Source organism: Meleagris gallopavo, chromosome 1 (genome assembly GCF_905368555.1).
Source record: "Meleagris gallopavo chromosome 1, MGAL_WU_HG_1.1, whole genome shotgun sequence".
In the NCBI taxonomy this organism is placed as follows: Eukaryota; Metazoa; Chordata; class Aves; order Galliformes; family Phasianidae; genus Meleagris; species Meleagris gallopavo.
This window is the reverse complement of record NC_139404.1, coordinates 49,039,602-49,065,194: the sequence shown is the minus strand read 5'-3', so window position 1 is coordinate 49,065,194 and position 25,593 is coordinate 49,039,602. Positions and strand designations below refer to the sequence as shown.

Below are 25,593 nucleotides of genomic sequence, written 5' to 3'. Positions count from 1 at the left end.
AAGATCAATGTGACAACAGAGACCAAGAAGCTTTCTAAATATTCCTGTGAGCTTTCTATGGGTGGGGAAGTGCCTGTCCTGTCCATGGTGCTATGGGCCCTGTCTGGCTGCAGCACATCTGCCTTGTCAAATGCTACAGGGAAATGACAGCTGTGCAGGACAGTCATGAAATGGCTACCCTGTCCCTGCTCCCCTCTCCAGTTTCCAGGCAAGAGCCTGCAGTACCAAAATAGTTCATGCTTTGGAAAGTGCTTCATGACAAAATAGTAATAATAAAATGGCAATGATGGCAAAACTAGTTAGTGAACACCAGGGAGAGTGAAACACAAGTGGAAAAATTGTGGAGGATCGGTGTCAAAGCTGATGGGCGAACTGGGCCATTGCAGTCTGCCCTGTAAATGTCTCCCTGAGTCTCCGAGGAAACTTCTGGCCCAAGAAGGGCCATCAGCAAACTGTTATGGAAGCGGCTTGTTGTGGGATGTTAATGAAGACAGGGAAGGGGGTGTCCTTGCGTACCTGCCCCTGCGTACCTGCCCCTGCGTACCTGCCCCTGCGTACCTGCTCCCAGCCCTGAGTCTTTCCAGTTTGCATTAGATCCTGTTCTGGGGCAAAAGCAGAGTGTTTGCTCTCTTCCCCTCCCAGTGGTGCCAACCTACGGACTGTTGTAGGGAATAGGCCAGGTATGCTGCTTATGAATGGGATGGGTAAACTACTGATCAAATTTTGCAAAAAGGAGAACGATTTCAATCTGTGCTTGTTTTAATTCTAAGGAGCAGCTGGGAATTCAGGCAGTGTTTTCTCTGATGAAAATTTAAGTTTTCTCCTTAAGATTTGAACCAGCATGGGATGTTGTGCTAGAGCTGCTTCCAGTCTGTTTCAGCATTTCTGAACCTTTGAAAGCAGTCAAGTAGAAAGAACACTTGTGAATTCCTGCTTTTCCGCTTGGCTCTTCAAGGCTTGTGAAGGTTAAGTAAGCATATGGCTTTGCTGTTGGAGTCGTCAGATAAAGCACATTGTGAACACTATGGAAGCTTTCACGCAAGTCCTTTACAGGATAATGTGCCTCTGTGGTTTGCAAAGACAAACCTTGCATCCACCATCCTTGGCCAGGACAGGTCAGCATCACTCCACTGTGGCCAAGCTCTCTCCTTCATACCCTGTACAAGCTCTGTGTTGCTGCAGCGAGAACAAGCCCAGAAAACTGCTCTGGCCATGTTGTAGGTACAGCCCTGTAGCACTTTGCATGCGTTTCCTAAGCTTTGTTTTTCCTGAAGCCTTTGGATGGTGGTTTTTCTGATCTCTTCCTCTTGCTGGGCTTTCTTGCAGCCTTAGCCTTGTCAGCACTGGCTCCTCTGGCTCTCCAGCCGGGACAGTTTTGGAAAGTGGTGGAAAACTTCACCTTCTGCCCCTGGGCTTCTGCGGGGGATGCGCAGGTTGCCCCGGTGCGCAAATTGAGTTTCTCAATCCACCTGGAAATGAGGCAGAAGATCAGAGGAGGAGCAAAAGATGAGGCAAAGCTGCATGTGAGCGGGTATGAATTGCTGCAAAACCTCTTGCTTAGGGCCTCACCTGCCTAGGCGTGGAATATCTGCTCATCCCAGTGCATCACTGCTCTTCTTACACTCTTTTTGCTCACAGATGTATCTTTGTGGACTAGACCTCCTTGCTGAACCCATGTCACCAGTTGGGCAGCTCTGAGTGTCCCTGGGACTGTGTCCTCTCTCAGCACTCACCTGTACAGTGGTAGCAGCCGGCAGTCGCAGTGGAAAGGCACATCCCTCAGATTGAGGATTTCCAGCCTTGTGAAGTTGCTCATGACAGGAATGCTGCTCATTTTGTTGCTCTCCAGATGTAGGCTTTTGATCTTGGGTCCAAGTCCAGCAAAGGCACTGGGGGAAATCTGCAATGGAACAAGAGTGGGGCAAGGGGAACACTGTCAAGAGGAGCAAATTCTGTTACACAGCCACTGTGGAGAGCTGAGAGCCTGTCCTGAATTTGGAGCACCCATGAACGAGTAGCTGTAATCAGCAGTAACCATGGGTCATTTTCTAGGACTAACTAGATCCTACTCAATGTTTCTGGGAAGAAGGTGGTGTGCAGGAGGTCATAGAGTGATCTGTGGGCACTGTTAAGAGGTGCATGGTCTGGGTGAGATTGGTGTTAGCACCAAATTCTTGATGAGGAGAATTTCAGGATTATAGTAGAGGAGTCCTGTAGGAGGGGTCATCAAAAGAGGAGAAACTGGGATTGAGGAGGGAGCGGTTTGAAGAAGAAGGGTTACAGGAATTATCTGTACCCTGCTGGCATTTGCTGTCTTTAAGGAACAGGGAGTGAGACTGTCCCAGGTCAGCTGGGGATGAGGCAGAAGCAAGACACAGCTCCATCCCAGCACATGGAAGCTGTAGAGCATCTCCCAAAGCTCTGGGAGCCTGGGGAGTTCCAGGGGGCAGAGGTTCCTACAGGAGCCTGTCCCCTGCTCACACACACCTTCTCCAGCCCCATGTTGTCTAGATAGAGGTGCTGTAGGCTTCCAGATACCGGCAGGAAGGCGCCATCCCTGATGTGCTTGATGGGGTTTTGGGACAGCTTCAGTTCGCTCAGGGCAGGCAGGTGGTGCAGGGAGGCTGTGGGTACCTCCTTCAGGGAGTTCCTCTCCAGGTGCAGCTTCTCCAGCATCTTGGTGGCAGCCAGGGCAGTGGGGCCAATGCTCCTGATGACATTCCCAGCCAGGCTCAGCCAGCGCAGCCCTGCCAACCCTGCCAGGTCACCTTTGGCCAGCTCCCCAATGGCATTATGCTGAAGGTGGAGGGAGAAGAGGTTGGGCAGGAGCTGGAAGGCACCCGAGGGCACCTGCATGAAGGCATTGTGATCCAGGTGCAGGTAGGAGAGCTGTGGGACTCCCTCAAAGGCAGTGGGCACCAAGGTGCTGAGTTGGTTGTCAGAGAGGTAGAGGTAGACCAAACTGGGCAGACCCCGCAGCGCCCCGGGGTGCAGCTCTGTGATGCCACAGCTCTGCAGATGGAGGGACACCAGTGCCTTTAGGCCCAGGAAGGCACCCATAGGCACCATGCCCAGAGCATTTCGGCGTAGGTCGAGGAGCTGGGTGTCTGTGGGGAAGCCACGAGGGATCTTCCGCAGGCCTCTGTTCTCACAGTTTGCATGGTGGAATTCAGGAGAGCAGGTGCAGCCCGTGGGACATGGCCCACTCGTGGTTCCCCCAGTCTGCACCGAGGGCACGGTGGGATTGGGGATGGGCACCTGGGGCTGCCCACACTTCATCTCAGAGGGCCGCAGGGAGTCAAGTGGTCGGCCCTGAAGGGCTGGGGGGGCCACGCAGGTCCCCTCTGTCTGCACTCTTGCCCGCCCCATCCAGCGGTGGAAGGGGAGCAGGAGGCAGGAGCAGAGCAGGGGGTTCCCGTCCAGGCTGATCCTCACCAGCCCCCCAACCCCCACTAAGGCGGGGAGCCCCTGCAGCTGATTGTGTGCCAGATCCAGCGTCCTCAGCAGGGGGCTGCGGGAGAAGGCATCAGGTGCCACGTCCTGCAGGGCCGCATGCTCTAAGGAGAGGTGCTGGAGGGAGGCCATGGCCACAGCCTCCTCGGCCAGGTAGGTGATGGGGTTGTGGTCCAGCTCCAGCCGTGTGGCCTCGCTCAGCCGTGCCAGAGCATCACTGGGCAGTGCCTGCAGCTCGTTGTGGTCCAGGCTGAGCCTGCGCAGGGCAGGCAGAGCTGTGAAGGCCTCACTGCCCAGCACGTGGAGGGCGTTGTGGGACAACCGGAGCCACCTGAGGCTCTGCAGGCCCTGAAAGACCATGTCTGGGAGGTAGACCAAGGCATTCTCCCTCAGATCGAGGAGGGTGAGGGACGCCAGCCGGCTAAAAGCACCTGGCTGCATCTCCTCCAGGTTGTTCTGCCGCAGGATGAGCTGCTGCAGGGAGGACAGCCCATCCAGGGCCTCCTGGTAGAGGACAGCGATGCTGTTGGAGGCCAGGTTGAGGTGAAGCAGCCGCCCCAGCCCCCGGAAGGCCCCTTCCTCCACCCTTTCCAGCTGGCTGTTGCTCAGGTCCAAGTGTGTGAGGTAGGGCGTGCTGAGGAAGGCTCCGGCTGTGATCACCTTGAAGCTGTTGCCCCGCAGGTCCAGCTGCTTGGTGAGCTGCGGGTCACGAAAAGCACCGTGTCAGCGTGGGGCTATGGCTCACCCCCTCCCATCCCCTCCGGTTCCTCACCCACCTCGGGGATGGTGTCAGGTATGGCTGTCAGGTTCTGCCTGAGGCACAGGACGTGTGCACGGAGGTTGTCACAGACGCAGACTGCAGGGCAGCGGGCTGCTACCGTCCTTCCCAGTGCCAGAGCCAGCACCAGTGCCAGCAGGAGCAGCCCCATGCTGGGGGCACCTGAGGCCGAGGAGAGGTAGTGGTGAGGGATGGCAGCAATGCTTTTCTCACTCCAAACAGTATCGGCTTCGGTGGGAACTGATGGGACAGCCGCTTGTTCCGGCACACACGAAGCACTGGCTTTGAGCAGCCGTCCTGAGCCGCCACGCTGCGCCCAGAGCTCCTCCAGCCGCGCTGTGGAATAATGCTCAGCTCTGTTCAGCGGCAGCAAGGAGCGGGTTGGTTTTGGCCAGGCGTCAGTGAGCCTCATCGGGGGGTAGCGGACAGGGGCCAGGGCTAGGGGGAGCACAGAGGACTCCACCACCGTCGTGCAATGGGGTCGAGGTCGACAGGGCTCAACACATGGGAGCCACCGTGCCGTCCAGCCTCCCACCCCGATCCCGGCTCTGCCCTCGCGCTACGGTCACATCCCCCCGGCGACTCAGCGGCCCCGGGACTGTGGCTGCACACCAGCGCTGCCCTCCCCCTCTTTTCCACACACCTTTCGGGCTTCACGCAGCGGGTACCAGGTCCTCGAGAGACGGCAAGGAACGAGGGGGAAGCTGTTGCGTCCTGCGGCTGCCCGGCTCCTGCAACACCGCCCGCCTCTCCGTGCCTGCGCCGGTGTTTGCAAAAGCAAGCACTGAATGGGACGCGTTGTGTCCTCTTTCCCAGCAGCGCTGGCTGGAAGCAGCCAGGAAAGGGGGAGGAGGCAGCGGCTCAGCCGTCACCTCCTCTACACCTTACGGGGCTGGGATTCTGGGCGGCTGAAAGCGGCGAGTTGGGAAGTCGGCTGCGGGGCAAAATGGTTTAGCTCTGCCCGCAAGGAGTCCAGTCCTCCTCTCTCTCATTACTACCGCTCACAGACTTCCCCAGGATCGCTGCATGCAGCCAGAGCTTTTCCCGCCCTCTGCCACCGCTGCTTTGCTGCGCTTAGGAAGTTCGAATTAAATATAGCGCTGCCTTCGGGGTTTGGTGCACAAGGCAGGCCGAAGCAGCACTGCATTCACCCCCACCTCAGCCTGATTTTCACATTCCAGAGCAGCAAGTGCTCAAGGATCCCACACGAGAGCCATAGGAGGGTTGGGACTGTAGAAATTACAAACTGTTTCACTTCTTGCTTGCTCCTTCTAGCTCTCAGTAACACTTCTGTTTCCAGGTGTTGCCAGGAATAAAAAGGGAGCAGGTAAAGGAGGCAGGGCCCAGCCTTAGCACAGAGCTGAATGCTGCCATCACAGCCTCCATTCCATTCTTTTTACTGACTCAGATACAGAGTTTTGGCTTAGAAAATATCCCTCGCTTTTAGCCTTCAGGCAACCTTTTCCAGAGCGACGCAGACGCTGGTCACCTGAAGGTGCTCCCTTTCCCTCAGCTGTGGGCACCATAGACAGGCCCACAGTGTGGCAGAATTCAAGTAGAGAATGCGTGCATGTAGAGCTGGAACGTACCACACATTTCCATCCACTGCCTCAAATCCTTTCTTCTCTGTAAGCACTGCCTGCAAACCACGTGAGCAAACACCAGCAGCTCCTACATCATATGGGACAAGCATACAGGGCACGTGCTGCCCTCCCCACCACCTCTTAATTGATGGTAGCTGCTGAGCTAAGTCCATCTCCTTTCCTGCTCCTGGCACTCTGTATGGTACAGCCAATGTAAGGGCTGGAGCAAGGATGAACACCTTCCTTCAACTACAACTGAGGAGAAAACAATCAGCGCCAAGTGAAGGGAATTATTACTTTTTATTACTCTAAAGAGAGGTGTTGATTCTCAGAAGCCCAAAAGACAAGTGCAGGTAGTTAACACCAACATGCAGGCAGGTGAACCAACCTCAGTGTAGAGTATGGGGTACCTCCTGCTACTCCTTCTGTGCAAGGACAAGGGCTGCCCTACCTGAGGAACATCACCATTGCCTTAATTCTGTGCTCTTACCTGCGCTCAGCTTTCAAACATATGAACAGTCCCACTGTTCCAAAGGTAAGACAGAAGGAGAAAGGGAACACATATTTCATATGGACTTCATGGATTGTATTCATTTCCAGACTGAGTCTATTTAGCCAGGAAAGGGAAGGGAAAAGGAAAACTACACAGGCAGTGACAAAAAAAAAAAGTTACAATGAAAATATGTTTGCTCCCTTAAGCAATGGCCACCCGGGTCAGCCACACTACACAGACACTCCAAGCCAGAGTAGCGGGGGAGCAACACCCTAAAATACAGATTGGCCACACGGCACCTTCAAGAAATAGACTCAAAAGAAGAATCAACGGAGAGCAGACCCTGCCCCTCTGAGCCAGCAGCAGCTGGCAGGGGGCATGTCAAGCATGCCCCTGGCTGGAGAAGCAGCAGCAGCATAGCTGTCCTCCTGCACAGTCTAATAAAATAAAACGGACAGCAAGGGTTGATCCTGATGAGAGCGCTTCCAAGCTCTGTGTTCATCTTGGCACACCCTTGCCAATGCTACAGAAATGGAGAGAGACTCTTCAGTTCATGCTGAGCTCAGAGCATAAGCATCAGCCCCACAGATCAGAGAGTCGCTTCATGAGGAATAGAACAATATTTAAAACAAACAAACAAAAAAAATCAGCAGGATTTGCCCAAGTTTATGAAAGCAGAAGGAAGGGCAGACTTCCAACAGGGCCAAAAAAAAAAAAAAAAAAAAAGAACAAGACAGCACACATCTGCGTGGGCTCTGGGATCTGATTTCATTGTGCAGCTCTGAGTTCTTGCTGAGGACAGTCCTACAGGGAGGGAAGGGCACATCTCTGCCTCTCACAGCTGGTGGAGGGTTTGTAAAAGCATGTGGCGGGCAAAGGAGCAGGAGTCGAGAGCACGGTTTGGTCTGTAGAAAGAAGATAATTATTTACAATAGTAAAGCTTCAAAATTGCATTGCAGTAAACTCTAAGTGCCCAAATAAACACTATCTCAATACACAGGGCTTGCACGTCCAACAGCCTACACGTCTTTTCCCATCAGATCTCTCTCTGTTCTCTGCTTCCCATTCAGAGCATGCTGTAAAAAATTCTCTCCTATTGCAGAGTTTGAGACATGGAGAGAGCTGCCAAGAATCAGAAAATTTATAACCAGAGGTACAAAGATGGGCAGCAGACTGCTTCCCCCTGCAGCCCTGGCATTTTTGGCAGCAGGAAGTAGGTGGGAAGAGAATTCCCCTTCCCTCCCTGCAATGGAATTTTCCATACAGATTGCATTTAGGGCACCTGAAATGCATAAGACAAACCTGCTTATGTTCACATCTTTTCTCACCAAGCCAACACCAACTTCAGCCTCCAGGATTTCTACATTTTCAAAAAGAGGCAGTGTAACCTTGGAGCCTAAGAGCATCTGTTGGCTTCAGAAACGGCCAACAGAACCTGTTGTTGGCCAAAAGTACCTGAGACCATATCGTGGAGAAGAGTTAACTGCTTTTGTTCCCTCAAAAGCCATTTAATGTCCCACACATTCAGGAACATAGCCAGACACAATTATAATTTGCAGTTTATCTTCGGTCACAGTGAGGGATTCATTGAATCACAGAATGGGTTGGGTTGGAATGGACCTCAAAACCCATCCAATCCCACCCCGTGCCATGGGCAGGGCTGCCATCCACCAGCTCAGGCTGCCCAGGGCCCCATCCAACCTGGCCTTGAACCTCCAGAGATTTCAGTCATCGTGTTCAGAAGACCCAACCCTGTTTGCAATGGCACAGGTTGATTGCATCTAGGCAGTGTCCCATTTCTGGGAGCAGAGACACTAAAAAGCTGGTGCTGATCACAGCCAAGCTTGCTCATCTTCAACCCCTAACACCAAACCTCCTCTAACACTACTATGGAGTTTCCTCCTTGCTGTGGAATTCAATTGCCTGTTGCTCTGTGGCGGGCAGTTGAAAAAAGACCAGCAATGTGATCCCATCCAATAACACAGAGTTGCAAAAATAAAATTAAAAAAATTCTCCCTAAAAGCCATCACAGCTTCTGGAGAGCGACAAGAGGACAGGCAGACAGCCATGTACATTGTTTCCTCCTAAAGGACCATGCAGAAGCACAGGTGGGTTCACAGCACCCTCTTGTGTCCAGAAAAGAAAATAAGGACAGAGAGCAGCAGGGTAAGATGGATGCTGCTCACAGCCCATACACCCCAGTTCCATTTTTTTTTTTTCCTTTTTTTTTTTTTTTTTTTTTTAAACAGATAGCACTATCCACAGCATCACTGCTACAGAACAAAGGAGGAGAATGAGTACTCCAGAAGTAATATAGTTACACAGTTTCACTTTCTAGAATTGCTGTTAGCATGGCTGGTTGCTGGACATGCCACTACTATGCACCAGCTTTCACAGCTTCAGCTACAACACCTGCAAAAATCCTCATCTCCTAACAGCCTGCTTTTAATCCCAGCAGAGCTAAGAGAAGGCTGACTATCAGTATTTGACTGAATCCCCCTTATCCGTGGTTTCTACCAGCCACAGCTACTTGAGGCCTTTGCCTTTTACCAGCACAAGATTTCAAGCTTCTGCATATTCCTCACTCCATGAAAATCAGGCAGGCTTAAGCCTTTTCCTGAAACCCACTAAGCTGTCCTGATCCTACGTGGCACACAGTCTGTGATGAACCAGGCAGTGACCAAATGCCAGATGGATTTCAGGTGGTTTTCACTGAGACAGTGCTGGATTATTTCTCCCCTCCGCTCCAGAGCCAGTTAGCTTTCCTCTACTTCTTCCTGAAGTTTAAGACTTGCTAACCTAAACCTTGTGTACCAGATTAAGAAAAATAGAGGGCCAAATTATTAATCCTTAATTTTAGAATAGATACTTAGTGGGTTTTAACAGAGCAATTTACATGTAAGCAATTAACCTTCCATTACACCAACTCTCATGGAGAAAGAAGATGGCATGACGAGCACAATACTCACTTTGTGACAAAAGCAGAGAGAACTGGGGCCAGGGATTTAGGGAAATAATCTTGCTGGACCATATGGTTCAAAGTCATAAGAATACCATAGAGGCTCGGGACAGCTTTGATCTTCTCTTCGCTCTGAGAAAAGGACAAGAAGATAGAAATCAAGCATCATGCAGTCACTGCTTTATCCGATTCAGTGCAGATGACCAAGGCAATGAACTCCCTGTAGAATGAGGTATTCTCATACACTATAATAAATACTGTTCACAAGGTTAAGCATGATGTTCCTCAAGACCAAGGTGGCCAACTCCATAGCTTCCCTGCACCAACATCTGAAATGTCACCACATTGAGGGTATTCTAGTACGTATCAAATATTAGTCATTGATTGCACCAGCAGTTGGGAAGTACAGGAAGTAATAAACACACAAGCAGAACAACCAAACCTCAGAGGCTCTGTGTCAAAGTGTTCTCCTGTGGAATTCTACCTGATTTTATCAAGAACTGAGTTGCCTTAATTACACGAATTTCTCTTGCCTTACTCTGTAGCTCATTTTTATACCGCCTCCAGAACCTGATGCACCTTTCCCAGCACTGCTCTCACATTCACGAATAAGGTAAAGTTATTACCATTCCTCTTCCTGCTTACGTGATGCAGAAATTCTTCTTGCTCCTAACATGACACTGACCTACATGCCCCAACTTTCATATTGTTTTCATTTATTTTTCCACTGTCATCCTATTAATTTCTTCATTCTGTAGACAGGAGTAAGACAGGCATTTCTGGGTATGTGACCTTATATTTCATGGTGCTAAGGGTATCTGTTGCTCATGTGCTTCCACCTATGTGGAAAGTTATGAAGCTGCTCCCTCTCCCCACATGCCTAATTCATCAGCAGTCCCCCACAGGTGACAACAAGTAGTTGGCTGATCCTCGAGGCCATTATTATCCATGTGACTTCCTGCCATAGCTTTTCCAGAGCACGAGTCTATGCTTAGTGCTTCATACATCTGTTATTTTCTGTATGGAATAAGAGGTAGGTGGCAATGCCCAAAACAAGCATTCTGCAGAGCAGAAAGCCATCCTGGGTTCTGTAGACCTGTGAAGAGGGATGGTCAGTTTTGGTCCCATTTGAATCTACACGGGAACAGGCTAAATGGATTTTTAAGGGCATTCAGATGTGACCCGCATGTTAACAGCCTTCTGTTCCCTGAGCTGGATATTAGCAGAAGGAGATTCATAAACTTAATTAAGAGGAGGCAACTAGAATATAAACATTCTGCAGCTTAGAATAATTTTGGTCCAAGCTTCCATTTTCAGTTTCTAGGTCTTGAGAAAAAATGATCCTCGCAGCCCTGGTAGGCAAAAACATATAAGTTTGCAGACAGAACCTCTCCCCAAGGTATCTCACTGAAGGTAATGCTACAGGTATCTTGATGCAGTTTGCAGGCTTCCATCGTCTCTTGGGACAAAGTTTATTCCATACAAAGATGTATTTAACACTAGAATGATGTGATGAGAAGTTAAATGCTACTGATCAAACATGAGAAGTTGGATATTTGTTTGAGACATGCTACTACTATAAGATGCCCTAAAGGACAATATTACACATCAGACACCTGGACATAGGGTTTGTTTGTTTTTTTAACTAGACATCTGTAAGAGTCTATAGTCCAGCAGCATGACCCTCCCTACCTTTAAGGGATGTCTGAGAATACAGAGCACATTAAACAGAAGAGATAAATTGCTGACACCACCTTCATCCTAATGCAATCTTGCAATTTTTGCCGGTCCTGCAGACTTCTATTGTCCCCAGGCATTAGGCATGCACAGGCACCCAGCTGTTTCCATGGTAACATAATTACCCCAAGCCCAACCAGACTGGTTTTCAACAGCCTAAGCAGACCATAACTTAACTCTTTCCTGCTTCCTCACCTTAAGTAGCCCCATGTGGATCAAGAGTCTTGTGATGAATGCATCTGAATTAAATGTGGCAGAAGAGAAAGCTTTCTTCATCAAGGCATCTAAAAAAGAAATGCATCACATGAAACAAAACAAAAAGGGACCCTGTAAAAATTTTTAAGATCACAACTGATCATATCCATCACTTGTTGAAGACATTTTGAGAGGTAATGTGCCTGCTTCCCCAGGATTAGGTAGAATCTCTGAAACCAAGACAGAGAAGATCCAGTCCTTAAGTATGAGGCCAGATACCAGGGTTTAAGTGGGGAAAAAAAAAAAAAAAAAAAAAAACCACACAAAATCTCATGGTCAAGTTTCAAATGCAGCTTGATCTCTATCCTATGCACCACGAGATGTTCTACTCAATGTATTCGTACTTGCAGGCACATGTGCATATATAAATATAAACATCATCAGTTGAAGTAGAGCAGTAGACCTAAAGGCTTGAGATGTAAAGGCCAGCAAGATTTCACTTTTCTTTTGAAGCCAAGTTCTCACTGTATTCTCACTCATTTTGTTCAGTTGCTCCCTAGGCTTCCTTGGAACCAATATCCTGCTGCTAGCTGTGGGCAAACCAGTGTTTTATCCCCTCTTGTCTACAAGGTAGAGAAGGCACAATCTTGACTTCTGACTGTTCTAGTTTCCTGGAGTGAACACAACCCACTACAGCAGCTGTAGAGCAGTGTGGGTCATTAATTAGGGACTTCCTCATCAACTCATAGTTACTCTTCTGGAAGGAAAGCAATTACTAGGTACTACTTTTCCCTACAAAGCAGGAAGAGCTCTGGTATCAAGGTAATACATGCACAAGCATGCTTCAAGCAACGCATACATCCTGCACTCCTTTTTTTGTTGGAGACAACTCAGAGTGGGCAGTAGACAAGGCTGGCACTCAGTGAAATGCCAACAGATTATTTTTGGCTGCCTGGACCCACACACCACTCCAGTTAACTCTGTATTAATTTACTGCTTTACAGACAATAGCTAAGTCTCACCACGCTTATGTATTCCAAACTAAGAAAATGCTAACTGAGGGAACACACACTGATGGATCCATTTCTTTTGCACAGTACTGATAGGTAACTCATGTATAGGGAAACTGTACTGCTGCACCATTTGGAAAAAAGATGAAGGCAAGTGGTCAAAGTGCACAGGCGTTGTTTGGAGTTTCTGTTTCTCAATGGGAAAATGAAGGGATGCTATTAGTACACTCATAAATCAAACCTACCCATTCTGTGCTGTACAGTGAGAAGCAGTCCCTTGCTTTACAGTACCTGCCGTGCCTTAATAACTAATTGCAACTAATAAAAGAGGTACACTAGATAAGAGATCTCTTTACGTTCTCTTAAAACTAAATTGGAAGGCTACTTCCTGTACTTTTTAAATGAGCAGCCTTGAGGAAAAAACAAAACAAAACAAAACCGATCTTGAGACACAGAACTATTGGCTATTGAAAGCATCAAGGAGATTCAGGTAATGGCAACACATGACCACAAAGACAGCAACTACAAGAGACACTCCTCATCAAACTTCGGAAGCATAAGACTTCCTTCATGTAGAACAAGCCTTTACTTCCACTCCACACAACAGCGTGTCACAGCTTGGTACTTTGTAACCTAGAGTTTCCTGCTACCAGAGTCAACCAATCGAATACCCAGCCCACAAAGGCCTTCCTTCGCTTTGCATTGCATTGCATCCTTTAGTGAAGAAAAATTCTGTCACCTGTTGTTTCATGCACTGCTGTTTTTACTGAGGCTTCATCTTTGAAGACTGAAGATATCCTTAAGAGAGCTGTAACTACTTTTTCTACATCAGATGTATCTGTCTGAAAGGCAAGGAAAAAAAAGAAGTTAAGTGGTAGCCAAATAGAGAAGCTGGATCTCTGCCAACAGTGGTGACAAGAAATACAGCCTCCAACTGACTGACATCAGTTTTGCCTTGGCCACATTACAAGACATAAGCAACACTATGAAACAAAGTTACTCTGTGTAAAACACCTAGGGTGCCAGTATAAGTATTAAATGGACCATCTGCTTCCACAGGTTCCTCAGGATCACCAGGGAGAAACAACAACAGATTAGCTAGGACCAAGAGAAAGTCAGCACTTGTGGAGATTAATGATTCTGAGAAAGAGTCAAGTGCAGCAAACCACTGGCTCACCTACCTGCTGAGCTATCAGCACAGAACACTTTGGCCCCAGCCGCAGCAGCTTCTCTGGTGACGGGAAAGCAAGGAATGTGGCAACATCCACAGGAGGAGATGGCACTGGAGTTGAATCCTGAAACAGATGGCAGAATCCATCTCATGTTTACTCTTAAAAGCAAATAAATTGGTACAGCAAAGGCACATAGGTCTGACTTGCAAAGGCACATCAGGTCAGAATTTGTTTTATTTTAAAACTGTTTAAGGCTGGAATGAGGCTAGAGTTAAAACAGACACAATATTCTAGCATGACTGCATGGCAGTGCACATGCAAGGTTCTCCCCACAGTCTGAAGATGGGGAGACTTTTTCCACCCACGTCTGTCACAACTGTTCAGCTTTTACCACTACACGTGTGTGCACACGCATCCTTTAACAAAACAGCTTGCCAAGTCACCCATTTTCTTTATCTTCTGCATGTTATCTCCCTGCCTGTTACCACAGAGCCAATCCATGCAGGAATGTGAATTCCTGCCAGCACTGCAAACTCTCTAAATCTTGTTTCCTCCTTAGCTCTTCTCCAGAAACTAAACAAACGTACCCTGAAGTAAACTTACCTGTGAACCAATTATCTTCTTAGGAGTCATTGAGTCCTGCTCTCCCTGTCCTCTTTCCTTCAGCTGTTGCTGTTCAACCTCCTCCTCTTCTTCCTCTTCCTCTTCTTCTTCCTCCTCTTCCTCCTCCTCTTCATCATCCTCCTCTTCCCCTTCATCATCACTAAAGTTAGAGAGTTCACATATTCCAGTAATTACACACTTGCAATTCCTATACGCTGGTATTCAATTTTTCTTTTCCAAGAACAAAAAAAGCAGCCTCTCCTCAAGACTCAGTGCAAGACATACACCTTCACTGTAACACGTTATGAGGTCACCTGAGACTTCAGTCAGCCAGTTGACAGGGGTAAGCAAAGAGCCTGGAATGTAGTCAGTAACTGACACTGAGTTAATTCTATCAGTGAAAATGGGGTACAAAGCTTATCCTGCTTATGTTACAGCACTCCACACTGCACTCAGACCAACATCCAACTGCAGTGTTACAGTTCTTACCTTAAACAAAGTAAGTGTTGATAAAAATTGGTAGAAAACTTCTCATTTAAATTCTGGTGCCCTGCCTACCTCAACGATCCCAGCACAGTTGCCATATTGAAGCCTTCAAGGATCTCCTGTAGTTGCTCACATCCCTCTTCTCCCAGGCAGTTACCTGCATTCAGGGAAAAAGGGAGTACATTCAAAAGATGCACACAAGCTTGTTCTCGGGAACATTGTTATAGATTCTTATCTATATCTGTTTAAGTTAAAAAATAATATCAGCAATTTCTACATCAAGCCTTGGAGGCAGCGATGCAGACTTCAGTTATCGGAATCAAACAGCTGTTCAACAGATTTCAGAAGCATTACACAACGTTTGGAGACAGACAAAAGCCTCTGCTATTCAGAATGTCTTGGAGAAACTTCCTGCTAGTTCTGTAAACAGCTGTTAGTCCCAGCAGTTCTGAAATGCAGAGACTTGGGGTACAAAAGGCAAAAGCCTACACTGGTCAAAGTCTCCAACTCTTCTGTAGAGATCCACACAGAGGTTTTTACTTACAATTTTGAAGTATCTAAGTTCACCCTGAACGGTTTTAAAAGTTTTATTGAGAACAGCTACAGGTATCACTCCCATCTTTCTATCTTACGGGATGTACTGAAACTACTGAACTCTAACAACTGGCTGAGTTCACACCTTAAGACTGCTTTCAGAATCTAACCACTTACCGTCCCAGCATCACCCAACTTCAGCTACTCCCACATAACCAATTTTTAAATGCCAGATATTGTAATACTAGTATAGGTGATCCTGTAACCACTCTTCCTAGTGGTTTCTAGTTGGGATCAGACTACATGAGCTTTTACCAAGCAAGTTTACTTACCATTGAGATCCAGTTTCTCCAACTCTGCCTTATCTTCAATTGCTTCAGCTACAGACAGAGCGGCGTCTCGTTTGATCTCACAGAAGGACAAATTCAGTTCCTAAGAAGCAAAAAACCATTTGTTTACATAATTCCTGGATATCTATCATCCCCATAAGCTTCACAAGCTCACAAGCTTTTTGGAAAGATCCTAATTTGAAAAGGCTCTTAGCAAAAACAGATTTTTAACTGGAAGTGACATTTCTCCACCTCATTTAAAAGAAGTATTTTGAAACATACCATCATTAAAAGCAACCACTTAAGTTAAACAGCCACAGAGACCACGCACTATTACGACTGCTCCCCTAAAAGGTAGCACCTGTTTCAGCCCGTAGCAATCAGCTGGTTGAAGATCTTCACCTACTCAAGAAGCACTTCTTAGAGAACCAGCAGGAGGAATTCTGGAACCATTTAAAGGAAGAAAGGCGCATTTGCTCCTTAATTTCCTCTCCTTAATTTCCTCTCCCTGGGATTCAGCAGCATGTCCACTCTGCTCAGGTAGCAGACAGGCCCGTTGTGTTACCTTCTCCCCAAAATTGAAGATTTTAGTTTCTAAGCATATTCTACACCAGCAGAGTGCAGCTGTCAGTCACACAAATGGGTCAGAACTCAGACTTCAAGTCTTACTGAGGAACGGTAGCTGCTATACTGAATGAGATGCACATTTGCCTTTTAGTATTTATGTTTCAAGTTAAAGCCTCCTAAAACAAACTACACCATCCCCCACCATTTCACATAGTGTTCTGACAATCCTTTCCTGAGATTTAATATTAACAACAGAAGGGAAGTTGTTCTTGAACACAATGAATCAGTTACTATTGCTTCATACTGCTCTCTCTTAACCACTTCTGCTCTGGAAGAGCAGGGTTTAATTTCCAACTGTTCACACAGATAGTCCCATTACAATCCTTAAGTCTACCTGGGAAACTCAGAAATAAGTTCTGGTGGAACCAGCAGAAGCTTGAGGAAGGGATCTCACAACACAAGACACCTAATTCTTACTGTACCAGATTCATACATACAGATAAGCATTAGCACTGAAGCAGTGCTGACCTTTTCATTTTATCTGTAAGCTTCCAAAAATAGGAATTGTGTTCAGCATCTGTCCCGGTGCAGCTGTGACCCCAGACAGGTGTTTCTAGAGATTCTAGTTTACTTATATTACTGACTTGACAACATTTCAGATAGGTCTAAGTCCAACGTCAGTGAAATTTAAATACTAATACTGCCAAGTTATGGTACTGCCAAGAAACAAAAAACTATTTGAACCTCTGATGCATCCCCAAAACAAGAAAAGGCAACAACTGTATCAACACTGAAATGACGTAGAGATCCCAAGATATTAAGGAAGAGAGATATCTCAGTCTGCTCGTGGCTCTCAGGGGGTCTAAAAGCAGATACTTCCATTATTAGACTTTCTGAAGAGCAACTGCTAAGCTGAACCAGCAGCTTAAAAAACATAAAGTGGAGCCTAATCAGATTACTGGTACGCCTTCACGCAGAACAGTCGCACGTGGATGTGATGATGCCACTAATCTACAACTTATCGCTTTCAATTATAGGTACAGAGCTGCACTGAGGTGAAAGCCACCTTAAAGTAATCAATAGCAGTAGGAGAATGGACATGAAGCCAGGTAACAGAAAATGAGTCATTTTCAAAAGAGACTCAAAGCTGAACAGCAGAAGGCAGTACCTTTAATTTATGAAGTCCTTCTTTAAGAGCATCAGCAATAGCAAGAGCACCCTTGGAACGCACCAGGCAGTCTCCAAAGTTGATCACTTCAACCTGCCGAAGTGCTTTCAGAGTCTGCAAGATAACACAAAATTGACAGTACAGACATACAAATCAAATGTCATATCACTTCTGGAAGGTCATCCTTCCCACCTCATTGTGGTACGTGGCTGCACCAACCCACAGGCTGATGCTAACTAACTACATTTAGGGAGTCTGGGAGGTGGAAGACAAATCAATCGCTTGGAACAACTCACCTCTGCCATGGCCACAGCTCCTTTCTCTGTGAAGGTGTTGTCATTCAAATTTATAACCTTAAGCAGTGAATTGATGGCAAAGGCCTGGGCCAGTGCTGTGATGCCAGGATGGTTGATTCCATTCTGTGGCATATGGACCTCTTCTAAAGTCCCAATGATCTGCGAAAGGATGCAGGTACAAAAAAGGCTGTTAGAAGACACATTTCAACTTAAGAATATAGGACTCCACTCTTTAGGATTTGTTCAAAATCTACTTCTTGCAACTCAGAAGTCCGTTAGCTCTTCTACACAGAATTACTTAGCAGCAATTATATCACAAATCTAAGTGAAATGTATGGCTCGTGGCAAGCATCTCATTAAGTTATGGGTAGCTCCCTGCTAGTACATCTATTCCAGATACCTCAAAACAAGAGTTCCCAGTTTGAGGTTAAACAACCCTCAAACAAAGAAAAAAAAAAAACCACTAGTTATTATATTTTATTATATTAACTCCTAGGTTGAGATAAAAGCTATTTACTATGTCAGAAGAGAAGAAAAATAAGTTAGTTGCAATGCTACCCACTCACCAACACCCAGCTAACGCCAAAAGACAGCCCACTAACAATGCAAGGTCCCACGTGCATATCACAAAACACAGTAATTAATCCAATTTTTATAGTCATTCAGTCTCAGTTCCTCTTGAATCACTTTGTTACATGCCTCTCAAGTACCTAAGTCTTATTTTTGCCATCATTACCAGTTGCCAATCCAGAAAGACCTCTACAAAAAAGAGAGCAATCTACAAACTGCAAAATCATCATTAATACACTTTACAATATGCATTATCACTCAGAAGACATTTTTAGCAGCAATGGAGGAAAGCAAAGAGATGTAGGTGGCACCATACACAGAGACCTCTCTTCCTCCAATGAAAGTGGAAGTTGATCAGAGACAGCTAGAGAAAGTTGAGATCTCACACAGGCTGATGCTAGCAAAAATAGCAGGTTGCTCCTGCCAATTGACTAAGCAACTAAGCAAGGAAATAACTAGTAGCTAATCACTTGCTCCACCTATCCCAGTATATCCATGTCCATTAGTACAAAGGAAGGAGAAGGAACAGGACCAAGAATTTACTAAGGAGATACCTATTTCTCCTACTTGACACAGCGACTAGTTATGTGCTTGGAAACTTAGACACAGTTTAGTCATCCATTCTAATCACACCCATTAAAGATTCCAGTCTCAGCAGCAAAGAGCATTGTTATTTCAAGTGACTTGACAGGCAGCCATTGTTTCCAAGCCGTGGCAAGCCCTGCGTGTGCTACCTCTAACATTAACACTTAAGTATACCTTGCTCCCACTTGCTGACAAGATCTGATTTGATACTTACTCCAAAGGCTTCAGCCAGCGCAGTGGCACCATCATTCTCCAGACGATTTCTGCCAGCCACAAATATCTTCAAAGCAAGAGGCTTGCCCTGGGCACTTGATTTCCTGTGACACTCTTTCAGGGCAGCAGCCAATATCTAAAGGAAGCAGAAGTGGTTTATACTACCTCACCATTTCACTGTGAACACCAAACGTTTTGTGTGTTCAACTCTCAAGCAATAATACTTCAGACACTGCCAAAATACACTTGCTTCTACAATATGTTATACAAGAAAACTGCTACTGCAACACTTGCTATAAAGTCCCTAGGACAGAAGTGATGATTTTGCAGTAGATCCCAGTGACATTTGGTTAGAAAATATGTAAATGAATTGGTCTTAGTAATAATGATAGTCAGTCCTGCTTTTCTGCTTCATGGAATAGGCATCCTTCAGTGCCAGGCTTGTTTTTCTCACATCTCCAAGGATATTAGTTCTCTTCACATGGAATCTAAAGTCTAAGACAGACCTGTTTTCCTACCATTATTATATTTCAGGAATTTGTCAGTATAAACACAGAGGGAAGGGATCATGACAGACTGGAGAAGTGGGATAGGAAGATTCTCATAAGATCAAAGGACGACACCAATTCTTGTTCCCGGGGAGAAATAGCCCTGTGTAGAAGTATATGCTGATTGCCAAACAATAGCAAAACAGCTTAGTAGTGAAAAAAAACCACCATCCTGATGACTGAGAAGTGGACCATGAAGTAGCAACATACACTTGCAGCCAAGAAAGCCTACTCGGTTGCCGTGGGAGAAAGTGGTGTAAAGAAGACAGTGTCAGACAAATGTGTACAGACTGATGCAGAGAAAATTCCATTTAAAAACACAGATTAAAAAACAAACAAACAAAAAAAAAAAACCCACACTTTTTTACTGTGAAGGTTGTCAAACACTGGGGTAGGTTATCCAGAGAGCCTGTGAAGTCTTCACCTTTTGAGATACTCAAAAGCTGACTAGATACAGCCCTGAGCAAGCTGGTCTGGTTGCTTTGAACAGGAGAGCTGGGCTAGATGATCACTCAAGATCCCTTCCAAACCCAATCATTCTGTGATTCTGTGTAGGGAAGCCTGAAACCAAGTCCTGGCTCTAACTTCATCCCCAGTAAAGAGATCACTTTTACCTTGCCACCACCAATGCCCATGCCACAGTTATTGAGCTTGAGTTCCTGCAGGGTGTAACAGGCAGGGCTCTTCAGCAACGCCTCAAAGCCACGCACACCATCTGGCCCAAAGGCATTGTCACTCAGATCCAGCTCCACCAGCTGGGCTCCAGCAGTGATGAGTGCATCCCCCAAAGAGATCTGCAGGGAAACGGGTGACAGGGGTGAGGGCAAGGAGTGGACTGACTGTTACTGACAGCAGTACTGCAGTGGTGAGGCGAGACAGTGATGCTGCAAAAAAATTCTGTTTTGAAGATGTTCTGCAAAGAGAAATATAACTCCACAGCTAAAGCCAGAGCAGGAGTCATGCAAATCAAGCTAAAGATAACTGCAAGAACTATCCTGTCTCTTTAGGTCAAATACACATTTTTTCCAAACTGTCTTTCCTCTCTACACTGTTCAAAGAAATATTTTGTTAATTCCTTCAAGTTTAACACATTCTTGTTCAACAGAGCTTAAGGCTGGCAGGGGGAGCACTGCAGTGCTATCGGAAGAAAAGCCATATGCTTTTGTTTGGGAAGCTTAGTTCCCATACTACCTTTTGGATCATGGAGATGTCTTCCCAAGGGACAAGCTTCTTCACTAATACAGAACTGCATTTGGCCTTTCACCAACACTTCTCCAGCTCATACAGAAGGAGCTAAAAACACATTACTTATTCTGAGACACTTAGTGTTAACAGTATAGAGAAAAACTTGCTAACGAAGTCTCAGAAATACACTCCCACAAAAAGCATGGCAGGTGAGAAAATAAGTTATATTAGGCGGAAGTCTCAGATCTAGTTTTCACTTACCAAAGCAGGAGGGATCTCAGATCTTAGCCTCCCAGTAAACATGTCGCTCCAATGACACCTCTAAAATAAGAAACATGCAGATAGGAGCCATGAAAAAAAATATTTAGGACACAGTTGTACAGAAATGTACACATGCAAGATGCATTACATTAGTACAGACAGCTTAACGTCGTCTGCTGTGGCCTTGCCATTTGACTGTGCTAAGGAACTGTGACAACTAATACTACAACTGCTTTCTTGGAAGGACATTAAGCCACCAAAATGCATATTGTAAATAACAGTATACAAGAATTGTTGCTTGCATTTGAGATGGGCTTCTTTTCTGCTAAGAAAATTACCAATGGAAAAAAAAGTAGGAAACTGAAAGACAGGAACATATGTATTTTACTAAGGTATGGAGCTCAACAATCTGGATTGACTTGAAAAGCCACAAGTGGGTGAATCAATGTTTCATACTCCCCTCTTGCAAAGAGCAGTGCCTCTAGCTGCACAGCATCCTTCTAACATTAGGCTAAAAGAATAGTAGGGAAACATGGCTTGGACATAGAAAAACGTTCTGGCACGTATCCTCCACCAATTCCTTCCTTATTCAGGTACTGTATGAAACATCACTCACAAAAGATCTGCCCATTCTTCAGCTTTGCCATAAGAACTTGTTTTGGAGCCACAGGTCTTTGTCTACTGATGTTTCCTCCACAGAGAGGCTCTTTCTTGCACAGCTTCCCAGCTTTAAGATTGGAAGCTTTTTGAACAGGAACAGTTAGGAATGCAGGAAGTGCTCTTCCCACCATCCAAAAGTTTCCAAGTTCTGCTATATTTTCATATGGTTATTCTTATCATTGGAAGAACAAAGTAAGCTTTGGGGCTAACTCAAGGCAGGCTCCAGAAAGAAGAGTGCAGATAAGCCTTCAGTGTTTCTACAGAACTTTTTCTGCCCCCACCATCCACTTGAAGGTCTCACCTTGAGCTCTGACTTCTTCTCCAAGGCTTTGGCAATAACCTTCGCTGCCTCCACACCCACCGTGTTGCCTTCCAGACGCAATGCTTCCAGGCCATCAAATTCCTCAATTTGTTTGATCACTTCTTCAGCTGGAAAAAGCATACAGTCTTGTTGGCCTTGTAACTACCATCTTAGATATCACAATAACAGTAACACACTCAGGCAGAAGTATTTGCTAAATGCTACACTTAGCAAGAACATCTGAGTAACACTATCTGAAACAATCTTGAAACAGCAATGGAGAACACAGCTACAGTGTCAGGTCACTAGAGTGAATGCTCTCCATTCACCATCCTCTCTCCCCATTCACGATTTACTTCTGTTATTACTTTGTCAAATGTGCTGAATGGCTGCGTAAGTTTGATTCCTCTGCCATTCAGCACATAGTTTAGCAATGCAGGCATCAACAAAGACAAAAGGCCTAAAATATGATGGCAATAGGTTGTTGGGAATAAGTTCCCGCTGACTGGCAGAAATAGATACCTGTTTAGTTAATGTGACAGAATGGAACAATTACACTCTGGAATACTCCTATTCAAGGCAAAGGTGCAGGCTGCAGGCTCTCTCCTGTCACTGACATACCCAAACTCTTTCCTCAAATTTCAGTGGCTTTGCACTATTAATCTGGCATATAAAAAGCACCACCGTTAGTCAGTAAAGAAGGTAGACAATAGATCAAATTATATCTCTGAAAAACATGCCGTTTTTTTCATGTAGCAGAAATGTTGATCTAAATGCATCTTTTCTCTTACCATCTTCAGCTGTGTTGAGTTTAAGGCTCTGGCCTTTGAAGCTCAACTGTCCGCCACCCACTTTGGTTTTGGCAAGTGACTCTGCAAGCTTAGCGATGTCTTCCGATGCCATTTTTCTGCTTTCCCAATGCTAAGAGCTGTCAATTAAAACAAACGGTCACCATCAAAAAGATGAACTATAATACATAATCTGCATTAGTAATCCTCTTTATAATCACTAACGTGCTGGTATTATTTCCTGAGATACCTAATTGAGTATTCAGTGTCACTACTGTTTTCTCCATAGATTGCTTACAACCACCAAGCTAGATTAACATTTCAAAGCCAGCCAGACGGTGTTGATTCTTCCAGTACTGAAGTGACTTGGGTTTTGATGAAGTTGTTACACTTCCCAAATAACCAATAGCTAAAGCTACTGGAAAAGGCCACTTTAAGATGTTAGTCTTTGGGTGCAACACTTCTACAATTAAGACGTAATTTTCCTCTCTCCCCTTGCCCCATCCCTTAGTAATCCATGCTGCACTCTTTTGGTTTTTTTTTCTGTTCTCCAAACCCAGCCAGAACAAACAAAGCTGTTTTTCCTTTTCAGCAATATCCCCAGTAGCACCTAAGTCAGCAGAGTTCCAGAACTACAGAGCTGCTGAAAAATCACGTGCTGTACGTAGCTCATTCTGAAAGTAAGGCCTCCTATTTGTTTTCATGGAAACTACAACAGATACAAAGAACACAATAACTCTATTTGACAGAGGAATTTCTCAGCTACAAAACAGTTTTCCAACATAAGCACCATCATTAGCTATGCATTTTCACCAGTGATAAACTAGAGCCTACATGCCATGCTCATAAAAATCTGTACCAGCGGAGATGATCCACTGCTTCACAACTGCTATGACAGCATTGCTGCAATGAAAATGAAATGAAAAAGAAAATGTTGCCTGCAGAGTCCATTGTTCATCAGCCCAAACAGATGGAAGTCAGAAGGTGTCACAAGTGGACTATAGGGTGGATGTGGTAGCACAGTCCAGCCAAGACTGGCAACATGTTTTATGGCCTTCAAAGTGGTACGGGTCCTGATGTTAACGTACTGCAAGGGAAAGGTTGCCTTCTTCTCTGGCTCAACTCTGGAAGTTCAAGCCTGTAGCTTAGTCAGCATCACAACGTAACAGTCAGAGTTGATGGTTTGTCTGGGTTCCAAGAAATCCAGAAGAATTACCCCCTTCCTATCCCACAAGATAGTGCACATCACTTTACCCACTGAGGTCTGTGTCCTGAGCTACTTCTTCCATGGCAAATTCACATGCTGCCATTCCAAGGATTGCTGTTTCGAAGCATTTGTTTTCAGCTTCCCCAGGGCAGAGCTTCTCCTCAGCTTTCATTAACTTTAGTATTTGGGACATAGAAGATAAAACATCTCCAAGGTTTATCAGCACCATCTTTTGAGGATGACTATCCTCTCAGGTAGATGCTGACGATAAAAAGAGGCTCAAATAAGTCACTGCACCAATTCTAAGTCACAGACATTGTGCAGTGGATGCTCCCAATCTCTGTCAATCCAATGAAAAAGGAGAAAGAGAAGATGCAAGGATGTCCCCCAGCCATGAAGGTTTTACCACAAGGAACAGAAGTTAGATAGGGTCCAGCAGTCAATCTGTTCACCAACTTTAATCTTCAGCTTTATAATACTTCATTACCCAACAATTTAAATCATAGAATTGCTTTCGTTAAAAGGGACCCTTAAAAGCCATCTGGTCCAACCCCCCCGCAAAGAACCCACAGCTCAATCAAGGTGCTCAGAGCCCCTCCAGCCTGATTTTGCATGTCTCCAGGGATGGGGCATCCACTGCCTCTTTGAGCAACCCGTGCCAGTGCATCAAGTACTCTTATCAAAAACAGCTTTATTCTTATATCTAGTCTAAACCTTTCCTCTTTCAGTTTGAAACGATTTCCACTTACCCTTTCAGAACAGACCTTGCTAAAGAGTCTGTTCCCCTCTTTCTTATATCCCCCCGTTAGACACTGAAAGGCTGCTCTCAGGTCTCCCCAGAAACTTTTCTTCTCTGGGCTGAACAGCCCCAACTCTCTCAATCCTCCCTTTCACAAGGAGGCGTTCCATCCCTCAGATCATTTTTGTGGCCCTTCTCTGGACACTCCAACAGGTCCATGTCTCTCCTGTACTGAGGACTCCCCATCTGGCCGCAACACTCCAGGTGAGGTTCTCACAGCATAGAGCAGAGGTGCAGGATCACCTCCCTCACCCTGTCAGCTACAATCCTTTTGATGCAGCCCAGAATACAGCTAGCAAAACGGAAGCAGGAGTCTGTTTACCATGAGGTTCTCCTATACCTGACAGACCCACTCACACCTTTCCTTCTCCTTGAGATTTCCTTTTACTTTTTATTTCATAAGCAGTGACAGCTTCCTAATTCCAGCACGCCAACTCCCCAGCACATCCTGCAGCGTGTTTTATTGCACACGTCGGCCGCACCCAACCACTTACCTACCCGAGGGCTCTTATGCCGCCAGATCTCCCACGAGAAAACCTTTGGACAAACATTGAAATGTCAGAGTTACTAAGCACTCTTAACAAAACAGGAGCTGGAAACGCACCTGCTGACAGCCCAAGGTTATCCTCCTCGCTCTCCCTCCCTTCGGAAGGTCCCTTCGCTGCCCTCCACCCCTTGACGTCCCCACACGCTGCCGGCCCGCAAAGGGCGGCTGTGGGTGGGGTTTCCAAAGGCTCACGGACCACGCGCGGAGCCGTCCCCGCGCCTCACGAGGCCCCGCGCCGCGACGAACGCCCTGAGGGGCGCCACTCCCTCACGGCCCCCTCCCAGCGGTCCCCGACGGCTGCCGCGCCTCCCGACCTCACCTCGGGGCCTCCGCCGGGTGCGGGTCGCTGAGGGGCCGAGGTGTCGCCGGCACGGGGCCGCCTCACGCCGCCGTCGCTGTCGCCAGAGCGGGTGGGGGAGGGGCGGGCGGAGGCGGAGGATTTGAAAGCCGGCAGTTTTGCTCTCCCCGCTCCCATTGGCTGCAAGGCGCTGCGTCACAGAGGGCCGCCCCGCGCGTGACGCCACTCGCTGGAGCGACGCAAGCGGCGCTCGTGGGCGGGGCCGCGG

The 25,593-nt window shown here is 46.5% G+C and overlaps 2 protein-coding genes across 4 annotated transcripts; both read right to left on the bottom strand.

Moving 5' to 3' along the window:
- Window positions 1-736: 736 nt before the first annotated feature.
- CHADL (chondroadherin like) lies at window positions 737-5,946 on the bottom strand. Its single transcript, XM_003202310.5, has 5 exons — window positions 4,875-5,946; window positions 4,230-4,393; window positions 2,488-4,152; window positions 1,734-1,900; window positions 737-1,469 (listed from the first exon to the last, which is right to left on the bottom strand). The coding sequence occupies exons 2-5, from the start codon at window positions 4,380-4,382 to the stop codon at window positions 1,253-1,255; spliced, it is 2,202 nt and encodes a 733-aa protein (XP_003202358.2). The 5' UTR covers window positions 4,383-4,393; window positions 4,875-5,946; the 3' UTR covers window positions 737-1,252.
- A 149-nt stretch (window positions 5,947-6,095) lies between these two features.
- Window positions 6,096-25,499, bottom strand: RANGAP1 (Ran GTPase activating protein 1). 3 transcript variants are annotated; one of them, XM_085225800.1, is made up of 17 exons: window positions 25,347-25,499; window positions 24,975-25,017; window positions 22,478-22,614; window positions 21,687-21,814; window positions 20,726-20,785; window positions 19,894-20,073; window positions 18,733-18,867; window positions 17,364-17,522; window positions 17,068-17,181; window positions 15,336-15,435; window positions 14,542-14,626; window positions 13,984-14,143; window positions 13,390-13,503; window positions 12,948-13,050; window positions 11,199-11,287; window positions 9,277-9,398; window positions 6,096-7,212 (listed from the first exon to the last, which is right to left on the bottom strand). In XM_085225800.1, exons 3-17 carry the CDS (start codon window positions 22,587-22,589, stop codon window positions 7,143-7,145), a joined length of 1,731 nt encoding a protein of 576 aa, XP_085081926.1. In that variant the 5' UTR covers window positions 22,590-22,614; window positions 24,975-25,017; window positions 25,347-25,499; the 3' UTR covers window positions 6,096-7,142. The 3 variants fall into 3 exon arrangements, with proteins under 3 accessions (XP_085081926.1, XP_085081932.1, XP_010708846.1); XM_085225806.1 differs by having other exon boundaries at window positions 24,979-25,017; XM_010710544.4 differs by lacking the exons at window positions 24,975-25,017; window positions 25,347-25,499 and adding an exon at window positions 25,085-25,277.
- Window positions 25,500-25,593: the final 94 nt, after the last annotated feature.